General features: G+C 37.1%; 1 protein-coding gene across 4 annotated transcripts in view; it reads left to right on the top strand.

The window, feature by feature from the left end:
- Positions 1-25,107, top strand: part of nfatc1 (nuclear factor of activated T cells 1) — a 105,466-nt gene that overhangs the window by 46,296 nt on the left and 34,063 nt on the right. For 2 of the 4 annotated variants that reach the window (XM_069194971.1, XM_069194972.1), the window contains exons 7-9: positions 6,256-6,311; positions 9,545-9,677; positions 22,987-23,682. In XM_069194971.1, coding sequence (XP_069051072.1) covers positions 6,256-6,311; positions 9,545-9,677; positions 22,987-23,682 — 885 coding nt within the window. The remainder of the gene's footprint in view (positions 1-6,255; positions 6,312-9,544; positions 9,678-22,986; positions 23,683-25,107) is intronic. The other 2 variants (XM_015357731.2, XM_015357733.2) reach the window with 2 other exon arrangements.

Genomic DNA, 25,107 nt, shown 5'->3' with positions numbered 1-25,107 from the left:
TTGTAAAACATCAGTTAAGATGACAATATTATGTTTGGACAGTGTTGAAAATACATATTTATAAATTCTTAATAAGAGTGAAAGGTGATCACAGGCTTTCACATGGTACTGTAGTATCCTTAACACAAACATGATGAAGCACTTAATTAAAGACATACTGTATGTAACTCACAAAATAAATAGGTTTCGGTGTTGCGTGGTTCAGTGTTTGTAGTCTAAACTGGAACTTAAGTTTGTTTCTTCAAAGTAACTCAGTTCATATGCATCAGTGTTTCTTAAAACCTTTCTGCTTCATTGTTTACAATGATTTACAACAATTGCAGCCCACTGCACAGGCATGCAACATCTACCCTGCTAGAAACGTGGCATTGCATACAGTATATCACAGCCAAACACTGCATGATCACGTCATCTGGTTTAAGTGCTATACAAATCTAACCATCTCTCTATACTGATCTATGCTGAGTGACGCTCCTCCCTGCTGTTTATTGTGGCCCCTATAGTTTCTACAGACCAATTAAAAGCATAAGCAGCTGTTTGATTTTCTTGGTAGCTATGGATGACAAATGGCGGAATTGTATATTTTCTGATCCCCACGGGCAGCCATTTAGTGAACACTCTTAACATGTCTCCAGCTACTCGATGTTATGTCTATGCTGGTAATTATTTGCTTTAAGGAAGGTAAGAGAAATATTGCGAGTCTGCCTAAAGTCTGGGCAGCTGCCAAGGCAAAGGGTGTTGCCTAGGGTTTCAGAATTAGAAGCATTCTGCAGATGTTACTGAAAGCCAATGGAACATTTTGTGGTTATCAGTCCTCAGGCACACTCTGACATGAAAAGGTATCCCACACATGTGGCATCGTCCCAGTTCATCTGGAAGAAAAAACGTTTTTTTTTTATTTTAATCCTGCCGAGTTATTTTCCTGACTAGGAGCCTTCAACAAATTGTTCCATTTCACATTTGCTTGTACATATCTACACATCACGAAAAAAAAAGGAAAACCTGCAAAACATGTTTACTCCAGGAGAGTTGACGTAGCGGTCTAAGGTTTCCCTCTTGGAGTATATCCCAGTGCGGGGGCGGCGAGATTCCCTCTTGGTTCTCCAGACGTAATATGAGGAATCATCTGCCCCTTCGTCTCTGCCACATAGCAGCCTGCGCTATCCAAACCCAGCGTCATGGCCTTTTAATGAGTTGTCTGCTACTCTGACTGTTTTTATTGTCAGCCCAGTGTTGCTTCAGTAGAGTGTAATGAAGTCAGTTGACGTGCTGCTTGCAGTTTTTTTTTTTCAAACCCCGCTCTAAGCTCTTAACCATCTGCGTCTTTTTTTTCAGTAACGTTTACAGATCTTGGAAATCGATACCTGGTGGTTTCCACTAGAAACAGTCCATGCACAAGGCTTTAACCTCTCCACTCCCACCCCCGCAGATTCTTCACCCGTGGCAAGCCAAGTCAAGCACAAATACTTTTTTTTTGTTACATTGCGATGTTAAAAAACACGTCTCTGGAAATCTAAGAGCTGACTGTGCTCGAACCGCATTTCTTCATCGGGGCTTTATTTTACATTTGTAAGAGTTTGTAAAAGTGGCAGCGCACGGACGCCAAGAGCTTTCTAAACTAGACATTTTTAGAGAGGGACCTACACAAGCCTAGCGTGGTTTCTACAAACATACGAGAGTGATTATTTCAGCATTAGACACTAATACCAGCTTGAAATGCTAAAGAGGGTCCCTATCTCCAAAAGGGAAATTGCATCAGCATGGACAATGTTAACAGTGTTTAGTGTGATGTAATATCTATTAACCATTAATGACATTCACAAGAGTAAAGAAGTTCACGAAGATATTTTTCGTCCATGATCGACCTTTCACCAGAGTTGGATAGTATTATAGCTTTTACAATCAGGCACACTACTTATAGCTACATTTCCAGATTGAGAAAAGTAAGCCTGCTGTTACTAATGCAACCTGTAGTTCTTCTTAAACTGCTGCAGATACAAAGAGGCTTCTGTGTTTTATAATTTCTATTTCAGACAGTGCTAATGAGTCACTGGCATAAATGTGTTGTGGTTTTCTAATGATTGTACAAACAGAGCAAAAAAAAAGTCTGTTCATTGAAGTGTGGCATAAAAATAGCAAAGAAAGTTCTAACTGTTTTAAAAACTATGTGCAATTTGGATTTCCAACAGCTGGATTTATTTTTTTATTGGCTAACAGGAAGACTGTGTGCTACAACAAGTTGCAGTTAAAGGAAGAAACAATTTAGTTTGAGTGTGAGTTGAGGCATGAAAGGTGTAATGCTTATTTAAAAAGAATGACAAAAAACTGCACATTTGGGAAGAAGAGCTGATGAATGTGCAAGATTCCTCTTTCTTGGTATATTGAAGACCATTTTATTATCCTGATTTTGTGACATTCTCACTCTAAAGTACTTCACATGAATTGGGGAGTGGGAGAGAAAATGAAGAAAATGTATTTTATGTCCAGAGGAGCAAAACTGTAGATGTTCATACCATTGGGTTTCCTTTGATCCAAAATGTGTCAGAGCTGTCTAAGAGGAAGTTGCATCAGATGAATTAATGTTCCGACAAGTCCACCCAAGAACATTTGATGTAAAAATCCTTTACCAAGCCAGATACAATTATGTAGTTCATTTGAATTATTGTTCTAAATCATAGCCTGAATAGTTTGAAAGTTAAGAATGTCTGTATGGTAACACTCACTGGCAGTAATGCAGAGATACTGTGACAGTGCCATTTTACTGGCTTTCAGTTACAGGGAGCATTTAACCCAGATTGTTTCATACTGTTAGAATACGTTTGGTTTAGCAACACCAACTGGAGAGACACAGTGTGAACCAAAATAATTATGAACATTGGGATTATCAGAACCCAATAATATTGGTAGAATTGGATCAAAGGACAGACTTGGCCAGCATTTCCTAGGTTCATTTGCTACAAGCTAATTTTACATGCACAGCTTGGCCTAATATTACGCTAAGACATTTTGATGAAGCAGAAGTCAAGCTTTTTGACAGGATAATAACAAATAATGAACAGTTGTGTAGAACTTTATAAATGAACCAAGGCCTCTTGTACCAAAGAGAGAAGAGCAGTATATCAGTTGTATTTGAATGCTGACATATATTCCTCTTCAGTTTATACAATTCCATCTGTTGCTAATCGAAATGAGACACAGAAAGAGCAGAGTTAGCAATGTTTCCAAACTACACATCTGAGACTATTGTAACATGAATAAGTTTGTGCTGCAGTATTATAACACAGAAGAAAAGTTGCTGTTGTTGATGAAGATCACTGATTTATCTTAGCAATAATATTCTCCCTTGTACAGTACTATAAACCTTTGTCTCAAATGTAAGAAATTTAAAATAATTATCATATATAACCAATTATAATGATACAATAAGAAGACAGATGCTGAGTGTAATACGTGACTGTAGTTTGTAAACCTGATATACCATAGACCTTCAGTAAATGGCAATTCCTGATAGTTTTCCCATAAAGATACCACTGACGCACAAAGACCTTCTTACAAAAATGGAACAAAATCATTCACATCCGCTCCTGATTTTTTTCCACCTCGTCTCACTTTTTCTTCCAAATATTGTGGGCTAAAGAGGCCTGGATCTTATCAGAATAGTTGCATCGCACTATTAGGAACACTATTGGTTCTCTGTTCTTTAGCGCTCTTACTGGGAGGCATCTATGGTGTAGGATGAATGATTTAGGGGTTCAAGACATAGTTTCAGCTGAAAGGTAAGAGCAGAACTCCAGGGAGACAGTAGCTTCTTGTTTTATACCTGCATGTTGTTTCATGTTGTGGTATAAGTATTATAGAAATGATGATAATTATATTGTAGAAACAAGACAAAGTGCTAAATATTCCACAGCCCCGGTGTTTCTTATGCAAGATAGCTTCTAGCAAGAAAAGTAACATTATACTGAACCTAATGAGTAATACATACAGTAACTTCTTCATGTGTGTTTGTTACACAGTGCTACAGCTATACAATGCAGTCCTGTCTGTCTGATTTTTACAGAATCATACACATCTATGGGGAGGACAAAGTAGAACGAGATAATATTAAATTTTGTACTATATACTTCAATTTTAATATAAAATCTCGTTCAACCTCTTACCCTTTTTCTAAGCATTGGAGTGGTTCAAATCATTCACAAACAATGTATGCATATACTGATTAATCTGATGTACAGTGTTATGTTCTTTTTTAAGAGAAAGTATTTGTCCAAATTAAAGTCACCCTTTGATTATAAAATATGGGAGACCACTTGTATTTTAAGCTACTAATAATGACTTCTTGTTACTTTTACCTTGATAACTGCTTACAAAACAGAGAATTAATTAGGGACATTTTTAGTTGAATTATTTAAACAGTAACATCTTCTACTAAAGACCACAATAGATTCTGTTTCATAGTAGTCAAAAAGTAAATATTCATTTTAATTACAAAAAAAGGTCTTTGCACAGTAACAGCTACAAATACAATAGAGGCACAGGTATTGCCTGTTAAAATATCAGTACTAGATTATTCATATACAATTTAGTAGAAATCTATTGATATAGACTTGCCAATGAGAGAAGGACATGTAGAATGTTTGGTTGCTGGTAGCAAATAGATCCCAGATTCTTGTCCAGGTTCTTGTTGTTGAGGGAAGGGGACCAGACTCGTTAATTAACATTAAACACAGGACAGCTTTCCTTTATGCATCAGTGCAGAGGTTACTTCACTTTTCACATCTCTTAAAAGTGCCTAGTCCAAATTCTTGAACATTTAAATGAAAATATGTCAAATGCTACTTTTTATGTTTTTCATACCCATAGTAACCGTTACATAGTTGTACTCTCGAGCATTTACAATTAAGCATTCATTTTACTTCAGAATAACCCTCTACAGTGGGCGGTATGGTGGTACTGTACAGTGGTTAGCATTGCTGCCTGGCAGTACTGGGTTCCTGGTTTCAATACCTAGGGTGCTATCTGTGTGGAGTTTGTACTGTATATTCTCCCTGTGTTTAAGTGGGTTTCCTTTGCATGCTCTAGTTTTTTCCCAAACACATGCTGGTAGGTAATTGAATTGCTGCTAAATTAATTTTAGCAGCTGTTAATTAGCACCTGGGAAAAGCTGGCCCAGGTACAGTATGAATGTGTGTGTATTTGTCTGTGTCTGCATGTGCCCTGAGGTGGACTGGTGTTCCATCCAGGATGTATCCTGCCTTTTGGCTGTTGTTTGCTGGGTTAGGCTCCAGCTTCCCCTGACCTGTACTAGTTAAAGCAGTTGGAAGATGGATGGATAACCCTTTAGAAAATAAGCATGTTAATATTTATTGGATTAAATTTAGCAGCAATTCAATTCAAAACATTTTTACATGATTAAATACAAATAAGGAGAAATTGGATTTGTTCATTTGTGTTTGTTATTCTCACTAGTCACAACAGGGGAACATTTCTGATATACAAAGTAACAGTCAGGTTAGACCAGAACATTACTGTCAGGACACAATGCAGAATTCCAAACCTTTGGCACAAGCCACGACATTGTACTGTAATTAAAGTAACTACCTGGAAGCATCAACGTCTACGGCTTCTGTAATAACAGCCATTGGATTTTTTCCGATCTTCAAATCAATTTGGGGATGCAACAGGACAGCGGTTAGCAAACATCCAGCTATCCATCTATTTTCTAGCTGCATGTTTTAAATCAGGAAGAATTTTCCTGAATTCCATTTTCTAGCCACTTTTTTTAATTCAGGGTCATTGAGGAGCTGAAGCCTATCCCAGCAAGCAATAAGCGCAAGGCAGGATACGCCCTGGAGGGGACGCCAGTCCATCGCAGGGTGTGCACACAGGGACTAGAGGAAACCAGAACACCCAGAGGAAACCCATGCAAGCACAGGAAGAACATACTAACTCCCTGCAGAATGCAACCCAGGGCCCCAGTGCTAAACACAGTGCCGGTTGTTAACAAACATTGTGGTCCTAAGAAAGAAGGATTTTCAGGACATTTAGAATAGAATTAGGAGAATCCCTCATATTTATTCACTCTTTAATGTGTTTTCTTATTGTAGCTCCAGCAAGTGTCAAGTGGCACATTGTTAATCCTGTACTTACTTCTTTCACTAGTGGGCCTGAGATAGTGATCACCATCCTATCAAGTAAATTCAGGTTAATAAACAGTATAACTTAATAATTGAATGCTTTTTTTGTTTCTTTAAGATGGCCACCATATATGGGAAACAGAAGCAAAAGTTGACAAGGACTCGTTCAAGTCTGTAAGTAAAGATTAATCAGTGCTGAAACATTACATCTGTCATAACAACATAACTTTATGAAAGGGACTTGGGGAACTCATATTCTTTTTAAATAGAAAAGCCAGGAAAGTTGAGTAACACTTTAATGAGTTCAAACTTCAGAAACACAACTGAATTATAATGAACCAATGGTTTGCTCTAGTAAAATATTTCTGAAGCAGATCAAAGAATTTACAAACATGAAGAATGCAACATAGAAAGACAAAAAACTATGAGAAACCACAACAAACGCAATTGGTCTTGTAGTATTACAACCCAGTTCTCACACTATAAAAAAGGAAGACATTTAGCCTGCCACTTTTAATATAACTAAATTCAATTCAAGGTCAGTTTACATTATATAATACACATTTTAATGTATTTCTTTAAAGATAGACACTTAAATATATTTTATTACAATATAATAGTTTGTATTATAATTGTATTTTTTATTTTCATGTATTATATTATAGTATATAAATTGGGAACTCTTTTGTGATGAAGGTTCAGGCTGCTCCTATAACAGTTCATCCAGTTTGATTTTTCAGGGAAGGAAACAAAAAGTTGAGACCTTTTTTTACATAAGGCTTTCTTTGGGGGGGCAGACACTGACATGCTACGGATGTTAGAAAACCCACAGCTGCACCTTTCTTGTCTTTGCATGGCAAGAGCTTATTTCCATTCTGGGTTCTGAGCACATCCTGCATTAAAATCTGTCTGTCTGAAAGATAAATGGGCTGTAAAAATCTGTGTTGTTGTAATACTGGACATAGACCATGGTAAACTGTGTTTTGCCAGCTGTAAACCCCTGTGATGTTTTCAGAGACAGACACTGTGTTCATTAGTCTCAGCTGCCAAGTGGGACGCATACCAAGGTTGGATCACTGTGGTAGCTGGAATACAGGTGGCATCAAGACTAGCTGAGTGATTTCTCACTTTTACCAAGATAATTAATGCCCCTGTGCTTCTCCAGCTCCTCATGGATAGTATCATTAGCCGCAAAGCTGCATAATCCCTGTATAATTAAACTTCATATGAATCTAAAATGCCTATCGTGGACAAACCAAGGAAGAATTAAGCTTTCAGATCTGCAATTTTTGTCCATCAAACACAGAATAACATGGACTTTATTTGATCTTTTTCTGGATTTCACTAAATATTCGTACCATGTTTGAAGCTAATGAAATGTGCTCTTGTTTTATTCTATAAAAGCAAGTAAAGCCATTGTACACTTTTCCAGGACTGTATTTTCTTGTGCTTAATTGAAAAAATGGCCATCTTCTTTGGCAAGGAGCCTGCTTTAATATCTGAATGTTTTTCTATTATTATGCAAAGGTCTCTCTCTGAGACATTACACTGAATGTGTTTTAGTTTTGTCTACAAAGCAGCCTTTGGTTTTCCCCTCTCTAGATGGTTGTAATTGTCAACAGGGATTCCATTTCTCACTTCCCAGTAATGAACTGTGGCAATTTCCACTTGTTAGGGTGCCAAGTACCAAACATAAAATATATATTTTTAATATTTTATAGACCTTTTTCCTTTCAAATTATATTTTGTATTGCATCACTTGGGTTGAACTTGGGCGTATTCTGTGAAGACTCAGTTATTAAAGAAGGTTAAAAAATAATAAGTAGAACTCTATTCTTTTTACTTAAATATTGTGGATGTTAAAATCACATCCACATACATGTCTTGTCATATTGGGCATCACCTTTCTTACATGTTTGAAACAAAAAACAATAATATAGAACATGTAGTCTGTAACTTAGCTTCATATAGAAGTGAGCTGAAAAAGACTTTTACAACCTCGATCCAGAAATCTGATTCCTTTTAAACAATGACTGTTCTTGCTAGTTTTACTCTTTGGAAAGTCCTATTTTTTTACAAATTTGGGACCAAAGATTATATGCCCACTTCATTTAAAATATCAGATTTTGCTTCTCGCCTAACAGTGATGACCCCTGTACCCACATGGGGAGAATGAGGAAAAGCAAACAGGCTTCTCTTAATTGTCTATTTATCAAGCCATTCATCTTTAGTCATGCTTCAAGCTCTTTAATGAGACACAAGTCGTTCAGTTCTGATTGGTAGAGAGGTGCAGCTCTCAGTGATGTCACTGCAAGCATCACTGTTTTACACGTAGCAGAATAAATAATCAAACACCACCCTAGCAGTGCAGAGCCAATTGTGGAAGGTCCCTGTCTTAATATTTTTTGTCATGTGTGCTGCAATTCACCAATAAAGTCATTTTGTTAAAAGGTAAATTCGATGGATAGTTAACACATGTAAATTGGTTGTGAAGCAAGTAGAAAGGTCATTTGTGTCCACAATTCTCATCAAGTTTGCTTCAAGAACAATTGGAATGTAAACTGTGAATGGCTTGATCTGTTTTTTGAACTGCGGCTCCTTCTGAGAAACAGCACATCTATTGACCACAGATATTCGGCCCACCCAGGCTGAAACTGGGAAAGACAATTTCCTATTCATAGAGGGCTTGTCTTTGAAACACTAATAAAAAAACTAAAAAAGATTTGTGTAAGATCTTCTCCTGTCCTTGAGTATTCACTTAAAACATGTCTACCCTCCATTGTTTAGAAGGCTGAAAGTGAATTAAGTTGTTCCAGAAGCCATCTATTATAATGACTGGATATAGCAGTTTGTGACGGAAAAAATATTGGTGTTGTGGTAGAGCCTCAAGGGGATAAATCACCAATAGCACAGTGCTTTCTGCATCTTGAAGCAATGGGAATGATAAGGAACCTCCAGCTCACCTCACCTAAAACTATTAGAAAAAAAAATGAGAGACAACAATTAAACTAGCCACCTTTGGAAGGTACTGTAGAAGCAAACTGGAGCACTGTGACACATTGCACTTTATGTATTTATGCCATACCATGACATGCTATCTGGAATGCATATGAAAAGATGGGAGGATCCATGTAAATCCTCTTGAATTTCTTGGATCAGCATCAGCAGTGAAGCATAAGCCAGACGACACATGTAGAAATTACAGGGAAGTTTATTTAAAAAGGATAGCAGGAAGTAGTTTTTAGAGAGTTGTGGAAGTCTGGAACGAGGTACACAGTCATGTTATTAAAGCTGATACCATGGCTTCCTATATGACAGAATGGGAGTATCTGAAATGGATGGATAAATAGATAGAATTCTCTTTTGGAGAGTTTTTCCTTAGACAGCGTGTCCTTTTTGTGTTGCAGACTACATTGGTGGTGGAGATTCCCTCATACCGCAATAAGGGCTTAACCAGCCCTACCCAGGTGAATTTCTATGTCTGCAATGGGAAAAGGAAGAGAAGCCAGTACCAGCGCTTCACCTACCTTCCAGCGAACGGTAATCTTCAATGTCTCATGTTTTCCCTTGTTTGTGCCGAGTCTCATCCGCCACTCCTGCACTCCGTTCAAATCTCCAGGCCTTGTCACCAACTATAAGGATATTAAACTGTCGACACTACTGGAAAAACCCTAAAACATTGACGTAACATGCTGGTTCTCATATGTCTTCAAACATTCTGAGTCATATTTTATGAATTAAAGTATGGAAGTGGACTTTATTTCTTCAAATTTTATTTCCAGACCACACTCGTCCTGACCAACAAAATAGTTGTGAGGCCTTTCCCAAATATTTGTCAGGCAAATACCTGTATCTCCTTTGTGTCATACATGCTTATAACAATACATAATCCTCTCTATTAGGGTGGGGAAGTCAAGTGGAGTTTCAGACTTAAAAAAAACTAGCAAGACGTGTTCTATTGTATTCTTAGGCAAATATGTCTTTCATTAATTAAAAAGTGTTCGCTTTGAGATATTTACAATTTCTGCGTGAAATTGTGCATATAACCATTTAAGGTTTTGTAATAATATGGACATATCTCTTAAAAGTCATTTTGGACTGGACTCAGATAAAGGCCTTTCTAGCTTTATACTGTATATGTCTGATCTTACTTATCTGTGTTGGTTTTGTGTGAATGTAACAGGGTTTATTATGTTATGTGACATAGTAACCTGTGGGTTCTCAAGATTGTATGGAGCCAGATTGATTTGGGATTCACCTTCAAGTGCCTGGCCTGCACAGCCAAGGCAGGCATTAGCCCATGATGCTGACCCCTGGCTTTTGGGAGTTTGATTGCTCTTTAGTCCTGAGCCATAATGCCACTGTAATATGATCAAATAGGATCAAACCATTGTTTGGTATAATAGATGTGCCCGCCGTTTGGTATAATAGATGTGGTATTCTTTCTGACTGAATTTCGGATTTGGCTTTCATTCAGTGCCTCTTGAGTAAAAGGTGTACCTGAAATGCCAGTGAAAATCAGAGGTTGCACCTTTATTGGCTTTATACCATTTATTTATAAAGAATCTGATCAACTGAGAGGAAATACTTTATCCTCAAAGGATTGATGTCATCCTGGAAACTTACTCCAAATCAAATCAATCCTTCATCAAAAAATGAATCTGCTGTGAGTAGATCGTGCTTCATGAAGTCTGTAGCAGCGATCACTCATTTCTAGCTCATAAAAATAAAGTTCAGTAGCATTTAAAAGAATAGCAACTCCAAGTACTCATGTGGCTAAATAAGTTAAAACCCACAGTGAACTTTAGTAGGACCACATCATATGTAATTATTTGTTCTGGATGATTGATATTTTAAGAACTGTGAAGGTCAGAAAGGGTTTTTTATTATCTCTAATGCTGTGTGGCAAATTCTTGCCATTTCAGCTATCCCTGAATCAACCTGAAGATTTGCTTTAAACTGTAACTTAAGGTCAAGGTCCTGTATCTTTCTCTTATTATAGAGTAGCCTGGAATCCAAGGAAACACCCAGTTTCATTCATTATGGATTTTAAGGTGGTATAAAAATACAATGAGAAATGTTTCATACAGTATAATCTGTACATTGTTATAGGAATTAACTTGTGTCAGATATGGCAATTCTGTGGGTACAGTTACATGTAAATAGAGGCCAAGAAGCAACGACACAGGACAATTTCTGTTACAGCTCAGCAGGATATGACAGGCAGTCTTCGGAGGGAGATTATCTTGCAGATTTACAAATGCTTTATAAACATTTGTAAACAGAGAGCAGTATAAAGATGTAATATTTAAACTGATAAGAGAATCAAAGTGTAATTAATGTTACACTTTTTATGGGGAGGAGATATATACAGTAGTTTTTACATAGGACTACAGTATATGAATGAGAGAAAAATGAACTTAAGCTATGATGTACTGAATAACATACTGAATTGATGTCTTTCTCAGTTAATTGGGCTTTGAATCAGTCAGCATGTTTACTTTGTTACCAGACTCTCACAGCCAAAATTTCACTCATTGCTTCCAACACAGTGCTGAAGAGTGGTTCCTTACAGGTTAAGTCTTTACTTGAAACCTTATTGTTTTAGAATAGGATCATGTTGCTAGGAGGAATATCATGATTATGAAACACTTAAAATTAAGTTTCATTCCCACAAATAAAACAAGCCACTTGAAGCTCACATCCGCTGCTGTCTAGTATATTGCTGTAAATCTTCGAGGTTAATTCTATTAGTTTATTGGAAAATGTGTTTCAGATATTTTGAACTATGACTATAAAGGTTAAACTGGAAATCTAGCAAGAGACAACAAGTGGCTTGAAAAAGATTTATTTCACCAAATCAGTTGGTTTCTAACTTTTTGCGCAAAGCTCAGCCTACCAATGCACTGGAGAACAAACCTTTGAACATCATTATCTAGAATTGTTCCTGACAATGCAGCTTCAACAATAATGTTTAATAACATAACAACTTATCTCAAAAAGTGTAATTATATGAATATATCTATTGTGCCAGATTCATTTTTACCATGTTCCCTGACTGTTTTGTTTTTTTTTGTCCCAAGTTAATTAAAAGATAAGTAGATAATATTATCTGTCATGATAATATTAGCAATTATGTGGCCTAGGTTTTCATCTTTATAATTTTCACAGTTCTTCAGGATATATGATGGTTTATAATGAGCAGCAGTTCAGTCACATCTGATAGGAAAATGACTTAGACTGCCATGTTAGAGAAGGCCCATATTTGGAGATGCAGCTTTGCTGGTGGCAAATTTGCTATGGGTAACTGTCATGGGATATTTGGCTGTATCAGCCCACATATTTGTGCAATAGATTTCATCACAGTCCCATAACTGATCCTGATTAAGGCTGAAAGAATTGCTGTTTTGGTGTTACACATTTACGTATATAAAGTATAATGTGTACTTGTTTTATCTTTTTATCTTTGAGCGTACATTAATATTTAGTGCATTTAGTGCTGACAGCATATTTTTATGGATAGAGACTTTGAACTCCCTTTTAGAAATGCTTAAGTAAAATAGACTAAAGTTGCTTTAGTAAACATACTACCATTTCATTTTGAGGACCTTGTGAGGATACAAAAAAGTGGAAAGGTTTAAGTGAACATTGACTTTTAGTTTTATTTATTGTTTGACACTAAATGATCCCATAATATACATAATGGCAGTAGTGACTAATGTTTAGTTTAATTCAGATGTTGTTATATGGACGTAATGTGTAAATAGAGGAGGTGCAAAGTAGACATTAAAAGGCAAATAGATACTTTGGTATATAATATTGTTAATAAACAATTGTTGTATTGTAATTTGCATGTAGAAGTATTAAGGATGGTTAGGAAGCAATGTATAAATCCAAAGTAAGACATCTGGTGAAATTTTAAATCTGCTTCCAATATACTGTATCTCCCAAAATATCTCCCAATAGAGAAAAGCATCTATACTTAATCCATGGTTGAAAGATCAAGACTTAAGCTGACATTTTTAAACAAAATTAAGCGTCTCTATTCAAGAGTTCCAAGCTTGTCCAGAGGATGTGTTGTGTTGTCCAGAGTTTGATGTCTTAAGTCAGGACAGTGTCATCAACCAGATGTGACCAGGATTATCAATCCCTGAAACAGCAGCAGGGGTCCACTGGTATTTCCCGGTGTTTGCTGTGTAATAGTGTGCGCTGTGGTTTACCTTGTGTGTGAGTTTGTCGTTTTTTGCTTTAGGGAACAACAGGTGAAACTAGTCACACATGTTTCTTCAAGCCATTTGAAAGCAATAAAGGTGACAGCTTTGGCTATTTCAAGCATAAGTCAACCAGTAACATGGAAGGGCATAAACAGGGACATTAAAAGAAATGTAATTAAAATTATGAATCCTTGGAATCACTGGGAATGATATATTTTGCACTTAGATACTTCTAGATCAAGTTTAAAATGATAAGGATTTCTCATAATATACTGGAGGATGCATCTGATGGTCCTGGACTTTTAAACAGTACACAGTGGGTATTCATTCTTTCTCCTAGGCTGAATTTTCCAGTGTTCTCTTATTAAACTCTTATTTTGTAAAAAGATCATTTTCTTGGGGAAAAAAAAACAAAGTTTTGTTTGACCAAACTAACACACTGTGCTTCCCCAGGGATTCAGGTTATTGCCTTTGTAACCAATCAACTTTTAAGATTTTACTCTGGAGATATTTGAAGAAAATTCTTTGTTCATGCAGTGTTGATAAGGAATTGATAAAGGATAGCTAAACATTCTTATTATAGGAGAAATGCCTACATTAAGACAAGACTATGTATCATAATTTAATACTTATAATACAAAAGGCAGAAACACGTTCTCTGAATATATTTTAATGCTATGTCTATATAATGACTTTTTGCGTTGTATTTTCAGGTTTTTTTTAAGGATTTTTGGAGTACAAAAATAGGGATTCTCCTTCAATTATTTTTAAAACCTTGTGTTAGGGGAAACATAGCGTAGCTGCCCATAAAATGTTTCAGAGTTTTAGTTCCACACCTGGATTAAAAAAATAATTGGGCCCATGTGCCAAGTACTCTTGATTCTGTACAGTATGTGATGGGTAGAACAATGAAGTCCAAGGCAAATAGGCAAATGAGAAGCTGCCTGTAGATTTGCAATTTACAGCACAGGACTGTAATTAAAAAAAGCACCCAAGTGGATCAGCATTTTGGTTTAATTACCTGCTCAGACACCACACTTGTAATGTTTCTCACATTTACTTTGAGGATGCTACAATAGGATGCATAAATTATATCAGACTGACCATCATACAATAGCAATGGAAGAAAAAAACAAGTAAAGCACTCTCTTGCACTTCAAGTACCAGACACAGAGTTCCATTTGTGGTTTTATTCTGAAATAATACAAAGGAAAGTAGCAGTTATAAGTGTTTTTTAATCAAAATAACACTACCATGAAAACCATTTTGCTGACAAAATAGGAAAGTTACCCTGAAAGGTGGGTGGATAATCTGGCTCCTGAACTGTTATAACTGTTTTAAAATTCTTTGAAATGTTTTGGAAAACAGTTACTTTTTATGCTGAAGAAGATGCAGGAAATAGTTGCTACCTTCCCACTCTCTTCAGTCATCCCTCTCTATTTCTGTTGTTTCCTCTTCATACGCAACCGAGCCATGTGGTCTTGAACACACACTCAGAGAAAGTATGGTGTTTCTGTATACAAATACAAAAAAAACACACACACAACAATGAGAAGGAAGCCATTCACTGTCATCGAGTATTTTTATTTCCTCCCAGCCATGTAAATAAGGTTTGTGGCCCTTCATGGCCAAATCTATTACCGTCTGTGGTGATGACATTTCAAATACACGGCTCGTTAGCACTCGCGTTTTGTAGCACCCACCTTCTAAAAAAAGACACAATGCCAAAAAAAGACTATGTCTGTTCACATAGTGACGGAAGCGCTCGCGCACAGAAAAATACACTAGCTCTTTTAAATTGCTTTAATGAGGATGGGCTGTCATGGGTGAATTTAGTCGTCTGATCAGAAAGGGCCACTTGTTCCAGCATGAACCAACACAGTTTCCAGGAGCACCTCTGAACAGAAAGTTGTTTCTTTGTTAGTACAGATCTTCCATCCTGTTACACAGTTCCTTGAAAGCCTTTAGGAATTACAAAGCCCAGAAGTATTCTGCTTTTCTGGGCATCTGTCAAATTTATACGTAGTATTTTTTTCTAACTGTTCTATCTGCCCCTGAAATAGCTTATTTTGTGGCCTCTTTGTACTGCTGTTGTGGAGTTACAGCTCTCTACTACTGTGCACTTAATGATAAGCATTTTATTAGTATTCATTCTTAAGCAAGGTGGCAGTAAAATTAATAATACTTTAGTACCATAAATACGTTTTTTTTATTAATCATTCATGTAGCTTAATGATGGACTTTCTACAGTCTAATAATATATTAGAGATATTAAAAAGAAGTCATCCGATTCATACTGTGTAGTATTAATTTCAGGAATACTATGCATTTTTAATGTTGTTTTACATGTTTAACATGCTTAAAGCATAACTTTGATTATTTTTATCATTTTACATCAACAGGCAATGTGGGAATCTGTTGTAACCAGTTGTCTTGTAACCAGTTGTCTTCTTGTGGTTGTTGTGTTGTCCATGCTGTCAATGGTTAATAACTGATGTGCTTATTTCTGACTGTTTTTTTTAAATAAGCCAGAGTAGTGTTTTATTCTGTCACTCTTCACAAAAATTTATTATACTCGGCCTACCAGTTGTACTTCTTTCTGCACAATAATCAAAATACATTCTATTTCTTATAGAGCTTGTCAGATATAGATAAGGCTGAGCTGACATTTTCATATGCCTCCACCAATGACTTATCTTCACCCTTATCAATGAATGAAGGAACTTGCTTATCATTGCATTGTTTCCCAGCAAGTTCTTATCAATAGGCGCTGATTTGTTTTTTTCTTCTTGTATTCGTATAACAAATAGAAAAGGTCCAGTAAAACGTTTAGCTGGAAAAAAATAGTGTGTAAAATCTCACAGTCATATTTAATTTATCATTCTTTGACCACAATGTTCCTTGTAACATTCATTTGAGAAATGTGTGCTGTTCTACACTCTTTAAAAGCACAGCAAAATGTAACAAAGTGGAACTGAAATTTTGGTAAATAATTCAAATGGACTGTGCAAGATACAGACCTTAGACATGTGTGAAAAAGATGAGAAAATGTCTAGTATAATAATCATGAACATTACTGTGCACATTTAAGTATAGCCACATATTTATTTTGTTAAATCTGCTCTATACATTACATTGGCACAAAGGCTGTTTCATAAACCTAGCAATTATATTAAAAGATACCTTGGTTACTTTTATTCCATTATATATTTTCCTGTAATTTCAGGATCTATTTATACTGTAGTCCTATTCCAAGGGAATTAATGACTGGCAGCCTCTCTTTGTGTGCCCCAGGATTATAAGTATTGCAATTGCTATTAACAGTCAACACCTGAGCTTGAATCAAGAATGCTCCCTTTGACTGTTCATCCTTCAACAATGGAGACACAGGCTGTCTCGGCCAGCTTGCATTAACATCTATATGCTGTACATGGCCCTCGCATACTGTTCACATCTGTGAGCTGAAACAGTGTATCATCTTAAGGGGCAAAACCTCTGTAAATGTGCAGGTACAAGCCATGGTGTACTGCACACATTTGTTTTAGGCACTTCCTGATCTATATGATTTAGATTCTGGTATACTGTATTTAGCCAGCTAATTAAATTGGCAGATGATACCAAATTTAGGAAGCATCACAAACACAGAAACAAAGACTGTAAAATGTTGTAAACTTTGCTGATCAACTTGCCACTGTTCTGCATAGAGTTTTGGGTTTTTTTCCAGCCTTAGGGTATGACAACCCTCTAAAATAATGTCATCCTTATTGGTGGCTTTGTAGTATAAACTAAGGTGTAAAAAAAACATACATTTTTAAAATGGTCAGTTTTTCGAGTCTTACAATATTCAACTGAGTATTTAGAAAATGAGCATATTTTCACAGATTTAGAGCACAAAAAGGTGTAGCTATTGTACATTATATCTTGCAGGTTGAAAAACACAGTCAAACAAGACAAACAAGAGCTGGAGAAATGGCTCTCACAATACTGTACATTGTATATCTGGCACAATACATATCTGGTATCTGGCCACAAGTAAAACTCAGTGAAGATGATACCTATCCTGAAAGCCTGATGTCAAGTTGATTTGTGAAGATCATGAGGTTCTTTGAAGACCTCATGATACAGAGAACTTTATTTAAATGCATGTAATGTAATCTCGACTAACATCTTCTTCCTGTCCAAATCGTCTCCGATTTTTTTTCTCACTGAATAAAGCCCATCTGAAAACTCGCAACTGTGTTTAAGTGAAAAACATGTTAATGTTATTTCCATTTCCTTCTTCTATATTGTCTCCAGCTTGATTGGCATAATCATTCTTTTCTAATAACTTCCAGTAAATTAGGAGCAAATTCTACTCTGCAGCAAAAAGCATTGACAATCCTGCTTGAGTTGGGTAATGCTTTCTTTAGAGAAGGCAGATCTCTGCAAAAAAGAAGACTGCTGGATTTCTGAGAGACTTTCTTTGGTGGTTGCAAACAGGAGGATTTTTATACAATTTCACAGGGAAAAGGGAGTACAAGAGAAAGAATTTGATTTCTATGTGAAAGTTGTCTATCATGAATGTATATCATGTGTTTCTGCATGAAAAAGCTGGTTGATGTACTGAAACTTTTCCTTATTGTGGGTGGCTTACTTGTATCAGTAAAATTAAAACTCATTTCAGGTCAAGAAATCATTGCAATTCTTGAGGATTGTATTGTATAGCTTGTATAGCTTTATTTCATCACTACACGAACATAGCGGGATGAGTGTTTTATTGCGGTCCGTAGTTTTATTTGGGTGGGCATGCTCACATTTTGCATAAGCCACAAAAATAAGCTACAGAACCTTAAAAAATGAATTTCAAATAAATACAGTTAACATGCTGGAGGAAAATAAAATAATGAATTACAAAAACAAATCAATCTAATAAATGACTCTTAGTTGTTCATTTCCTGTCAGCTCGAACCATTTGGAGGAGGTCAGCTAGAATTGTTCAAATGTCTTTCTTCCCTGCCAGTTTTGAGCCACTGTACACTCCAGCACCAGTCGTATACCCCTATTTCTCATACATTGTTGTCTGAGCAGGAGGTGGAAGCTGTAAACCCCACAGGCCTGTTTAATATTCACCAGCCCTGGGAGCCAGGGATTTTCCCTGGAGGTAGGCTGTAGAGACCTTGGGGACTCTTACCTCACTCGAGCGTCGCTTAGTTCCAAAGAAGACAAAAAATGACGTAAATGCATTTCCCAGCGAGAGTCCCCAGCTGTACCAGTTCTGAGTCCAGAGGATTGCCGCTCTTCCTTGCAGTAAAATACCTACTGCGTGAGCTCTGCTGCTGCTGTCACTAGTCTTTTTGCACAGGTGCAGTACAGCATTTACTCATTAATCTTTAAGGGTTTATTCCAGTGTCTGTGTGCAAGTTCACAGGAATTAGTATTACCATAGATTAGAAGAACATTTTGAAACTGCTTGCAAATCTACTTAAAATTTTAACATTGTTACTGTTGTTGTTGCTGTTCTATGATTTACAGTATAAATGTGCTACAAAGTAATTTTAGACACTTAAAGGGTTAGTGAAAATGTCTAGGAAGTGCACATTTATATGAATTAATAACTGCCACTAGAATTGTAGTTGTACTCTTTAGTCATGTTTCTATGTAATGATTGCAATGCACTTGAATAATAATTTTTTTCAATAATAACAAAAACATATCAAAAAAGAAAAATGGCTTCACTTGTGAAATGTGTATCTTAATGGGAGCTGGGTCTCTGTCTGGCACAACTAGAGAGTGTGCCTACCGTACCAGAGTGTGTCATCGCTACAAAATGATGAACACAGAGAAAGATAGGCAAGTGTATTTCCTTGTAGCACTGTTGAGAAGAGAAATAGTCTATCTTTCTATAGCTGTTGAGGAGTAAATCTAAACTAAGAAATCCTAATGCTGTGAAAGATGATTCTTGATACAAAGAGAAGTATTGAGCTAACGTTCGACAGACACCTATTCCTGGTAGGATTTGCAGTAACCTGGTAGTGTAAGGCACAAGTGGGACCACACCCTGGTTGCCATACCAACACATTGCAAGAATTTTGTGGCAAATATACTATAGACAATATAGAAAACTCAGTCAACTTCAACAATCAACCATCCTGCGGTTTGGGAGGTGGGAGGAAACTGGTTCATCTGCATAAAATCTGCTTGGAACTAGGGAGAACATGCAAACGCCACATAGAAGGAACCCCTAGTGTGAACCATGCCCAGGATTCCAAAGCTGTGAGGCAGCAGCACTAATCACCTTGCCACCCACAAGGAGACCTATTTAAAGTAAACTTTGCTTTGGAGGAGCTGCTGAGGCTGTAGTTTGTGAAGATATTTGGTAAAACAGCCAACCACAAAAAAAACACGTTCATTGGTGGATACAGAGCCTCTGGGTATTTGCTTATGTTCTTCTGTGATCGTTACATCCCAGAACCCTTAATCTTGTCCCAGGCAAGCCTTTTCTACTTTTTATGCCACTGATACTCCCAAACACGTCTGCTGGTGCTACGGCAAACATTTGCACTCCCACTCATCTTTCTTTGTGCAGTGCATTTAAGTGCTGATAAACACACTTCCCCCCTCCCTGCCAAAATAGGAACATTTGCTATTTAAAAATTGAGTTTCTGTGGCTTGCATCATCAAGATGTCTCTGTTCAAATATTGTTCATGGAACATGATTAGAAACAGAGAGCCCTCTTCAAAGAGTCCTACACAAACTGGGTAATCCACCTTTTTTTGTCTGTCCTCAAGAGCTTTATGATGATGTAACCAGGGTCAGGATGTGTTAAGGAGGAGAGGGGTTGCGAATAAGGGAACAGCAACAGTGTCCTGGAAATTCAAAATAAATGCAATTTACAGACCTACAGCAGCTCGTAGAAGCTGCCAAGGGTTTTCAATATTCAAGTGGGGAAGCAAGTCCTCCAATATAACGACGATAAAAATAACAGAGGCACATCTTAAATAAACAGGATTGTGAAATGAACTGCAAGCGGTAACCTGCAAAGGCTCAAATATTTAGATGTAGAACAAGAAGGAAAACAAGAGCAGAAGCCAGTGCTGCCCTAATAAATCATCAGGTAGGAAACAACAAGACCGCAATCCAGGCGAGCAAGCAGAAGAATTTAAAACACATGCTATTATGGAATTAGTATCTGTTAGATGTGTTTAGATTTAAATAAAAATTACTTGAGTCATTAGTTGTACAAGCATAGCAGGAAAAGGTGCTCACGATAAAGAAAAAAAATCTGTGAGAAGTTCTTCTAGGACAGAATGCCTTCTGATTGGAAGGACCATATGGCCTTGCCCTCTAAAACTGTACTTACAGAGAACATAAACAGAAGCAGATTGAAAGGTATAACTTTAATTTTTTTAAAGTCCAATTCTGGAGCTGTATTTTCAGCTTAAAGCTTCAGTTTGTGTTGGTAGTGATTCTGGCAGCAGGGAGATGGGATGAGTGGTATTAATTCTTTCTTGTCCCTGCTGGCAGATTTATGAAGCCTTTGAGGGCTACTGTGCCCATTCCTAATTCCAAAAACCTGGATCCGGGCCCACCCGCCCAGTTTTGTTGTACTTAGACATGTTTATTTTAAAAGCTTTTTATGTTCTTCAGGGTTTTTTTCCTGTGGGCTTTGCTTTTTGTGTGTTCCATTGTTATTACTATTATTTAAGACCGTTTTAATTATCTTTTATGCAGTGGAGCTGGGATGCTGTACCTACTGTTGCAATACTGCTAGGATAAATTAGTACATACCAGTATAGAAAGAAATTAAATATTTTGCACACAGTTTGGAGGAACTCTTTTAGTGATTAGTTATTTTGTTTTAAGCTGACTGTCCTTCCTGTTATATTTTTGTCATTTTAAAATAATCCTTTAGCTTCTTTGTTTGCTGTTGTTTTACAGTCGATTTTGAGTAGAATAATCTGATCAATGTGAATTAATGGTTTATCCTTTTTTGGACTTAAATAAATTAACTATTAGTTATTATTCTAATTTGTTATTAATTATTTTAAAAGTTATTCTATTATTAATTATAATTAATAGTTGAAAATATTAGTGAAGAATTTGGCTAGATTATGCTGTTTGTGATATACATTAACAGTAAGCTTTGAATGTGTAAAAGACATTTGCACAACACTGTACAGTCTGGGGAGGGGAGGAATAATCTTAGGTTACTTTCCCAAATATATTATAAATATTGTGATATTTGTGATTTTGTTTAATTTATGGTGTTTAAAACCCAGGTTTTTTGCATTTATTCCTCTGCTCTGTAAGGGACTATTACTGTGATGAGGAGAAGAGTATGGAATTAGTTTAAAAATAAGATATAATTAGAAGACAGAAACAGATTTTATAAAGATTTGTGTTCATTTTCTGGATCTGAAAGGGTAACCATGCTTGGCATACGTGAGGTGTAGTCCATCTGTCCACCCATTTTGTCATCATGCTAGCACAGAAGGTGTCTCTTAAAACCATAAAAGTAACTCATGCAAAAACAGTAAATCTGTGGTTCCCAATTATGTGGAGTGGAGTAGGGCCTTACAGCCTAGAGAACTTACAGTCGCTGCCTGGACTCTGGCCTGTGCTGTTAGCTGACTGTAAATAGGCTTCCCCAAGCAGTGACAGTCCTAACTAGGGCCACTGGGATTGCGTAGGTTCAAAGTCAGCCATGTTCTCATCATCCTTCTGTGCAGTAACCCTTGACAGCCCCTGTAAGCTGTTGGTGTTCTCATGAGAACTGCATCATTCCTCCATCAGTTCTGTGCGCTGCGGTCTTAACAATGTGAAGAAAAATCCTGTAGCCTGGAAGTGATTCCAGAGAGTGTGCTTGTGATGTAATACTTAATTATTCTAAAGTAGTTTAAAATAAACAGCTAAATTTATGAAAGTTATATGGGCCTATAATCTTTAAAGAGCCCAAGTATTTAAAAAACAGTAGATTGGAAAAGCTACAGTATGGCTTAGCAAGCAATTATAAATATTATTTTTGCACAGATGTTGAAACTCAAACTTGCTGTTCCTTGCAAATGAATTTAATCAGTTACTCTAAGCATCTTTTTGAATTAATCAAAGTGAATACTTTAGAACCACAACAACATTGTTTAGCACTTAGTTCCTGTTAAACGTAGCGTTTTTTTTTGTTTTCAATTAACTTGTCTGCATTTCCTTGAGCATTTCCTTTAGTTTAAATGAGGGTTCCTGGGATCTGCTGAAATACACAGATTGCTATTTCATAAGAGGCACAGTCTGTCTTGCAGTCTGAGCCTTGCTCTTTTCTGAAAGCAAGTAATTAGTTTTACACTGTGGAGCCCTGGGGTCTAAGGCTCCTGCTGCAGCGAAATGTTTAAAAATATGCTTTTATAGGATATTAGAGCTGGAGGAGAATCCAAAGAAAATAGGCCTTTTGAATATTAGAACCAGCTGTGACTTTCTTGTGCTGATGAGTCATCCAGTTTTTTAGTTTTTTTTTTATTCTTCAACTGGGTGGGAGAGCTAAGCGACTGACACACAGAACTCTCATTCAAGACCTTGTTTGTTTTGCTGAGGGTATCCTAGCCACAAGCCTACTTGTTCAGTCACATGAATTCTGAACGTGTGTTTATTCAATTTTTTTTTTCAGTTCCAATAATAAAAACAGAACCGAATGATGACTACGAGTCCACCCAGCTGTGTGGACCGGTGGCCTCTGGACTGAACGCGCACTCGAAGTCGTACTACAACCAGCAAGTGTTGACCTCCATGATACCCCCGGACCCCGGCTCTTGTCTGGTGGCCAGTTTCCCTTCCTGTCAGCAGAGACACATGGTGATGCCACCTTCCTCTCCGAGCTCCAGCCCCAAACTCCACGATCTCTCTCCCTCCGCCTACTCAAAATGCCTTTCTGGTGGGCAGAACCAGTTGGCTTCCCTTCAGCAACCCACAGCAGGCGTGGCCACAATCCAGGAGGTGCCCAGTCGGTCAGTGGTGGTACACCCGAGCTCTCCCGATCAATCATCTCTCATCATGCTGCAGCCCCAGGTGAGTCAGCATCTGAATGGCAGCTGTTCTCATGGTTTCCAACAGCCAACGCTCTGTCCCAACAGTCCTTCTTCTTCTCCGGTTCCCTCTGCTGCCCAGGAGCCATCATACGCCCAGGCCTACAGTCCGCCACAGCCTGTTGCCATGGGGCAACCACTGCCCAAAACACAGAGAAATGGCTCTCCCACAGAGCAGCCAGGGCCACTGCCGCTGCTGCAGGAAGAGAGCAGTCAGCATTCTCTGCCTGTCACAGTCAAGCAAGAGCCCCAGGATCTGGACCAGATGTACTTAGATGATGGTAAGTGAAAAACAATACACAGGCTCCCATCAAGCCCATTTATTCAATAATTTGTTAATTATGAATACACAGGCTGCCATCACCCCCAATCTATTAATTAATTGGTTCATTATTAATGAACTGGCTCCCATTATCCCCATTAATTAATTAATTAATTTGTTTTTTATTAATGCATTGACTGCCATCAACTTGATTTGTTAATTAATTGGTGAATTGATACACTGGCTCAGATCAACCTGATCTTTTAATAAATTGGTTAATTATTAATGGACTAACAACCATCAACCCGGTTTATCATTTGGTTAATTATTAAAGTACTGGCTCCCATAAATAGATTTATTAATTGGTTAATTATTAATGCTCTGACTCCCATAAACCCAATTTAAACCCCACTGGGCACAGTGGTGTTGTAAGGGGCACCAGGCCTACTACACCTTGAAGTCAGTGTTTACTTAAATACAATATTAATCCACTGGCTCTCATCAACCCAATTTATTAATTGGTTAATTATTAATGCACTGGGTTCTATGCAAAGTTTTCTTCAAGGGTCCCCCAACAAATAAAACATTGCCTTCTTTTCTCTTGCCAGTAATTCAGTTCATCAGGGCTTAAAGATATGAATACAGCAAAACAAAGAAAATGCTTGCTAATTCATGTTGAGGAATCTGAAAAATTATTGTGCTTTGAAATATTTTATTCATAAAATGTATTTGTTTGTACACTTAAAAGAAAAGAACTGCATCTTGAGGCCAGTAGTGAAATAAAGCTGACACAAAAAAATCCTCTTTTACATAAACTTCGACTATAAGCATTTATATTTTCCCAGTCATTCTGTATCTGCACTGGCGTAGGTTGTGAATATTTGAAATTCTTTGTTCCCCCAGTAGTGCCTAAATAGGTTGGAGTAAATATCAAGATTGAGCGGTTGTCACCAAAAACGTTGTGTTTTAAAATCAGCGTTTCTCAAAAGTGCACAACTGCTCAGAAGCTTTATTTCAGATACTAAAGATCAATTAGATCCCTTAAAGATTTAAAAAAGTGATGTTCTGCCAGAACTAGCAAAAATTAAGGTAAAACAGGAGAAAAAAAGCAGCAACACACACATTGTGATCCAAGTTGTTTATATAAGGCCTACTGAAGGAAGTAAAACAATGGAGAAGTGTTTCCTGGTGTGGTCTTTTTCCTATTCAGAGAAAATCAAAAAGGTTTTGCTTTTGTTGGGACTGACAAGAAGCAGGGTAATTTTTTTAGATTCATTTTTTCCCACTTCACATGCTCTGCAATACGGTTCTCATCATCGGACTCATGGGTCAAAAGGAACTTCTGGCTTGCATCCCAGTTTCTTCAGAATAACTACTGTATTGTATTGTCACTTGCTGCGTTGGTTCCTATATTAACTGTAGAAATAGCCTTGTGCATTGTTAG

Source organism: Lepisosteus oculatus, chromosome 10, assembly GCF_040954835.1.
Source record: "Lepisosteus oculatus isolate fLepOcu1 chromosome 10, fLepOcu1.hap2, whole genome shotgun sequence".
NCBI classification, from domain to species: domain Eukaryota; kingdom Metazoa; phylum Chordata; class Actinopteri; order Semionotiformes; family Lepisosteidae; genus Lepisosteus; species Lepisosteus oculatus.
Note: the sequence above shows the minus strand (reverse complement) of the source record. Positions and strands in the feature narration are given on the sequence as shown.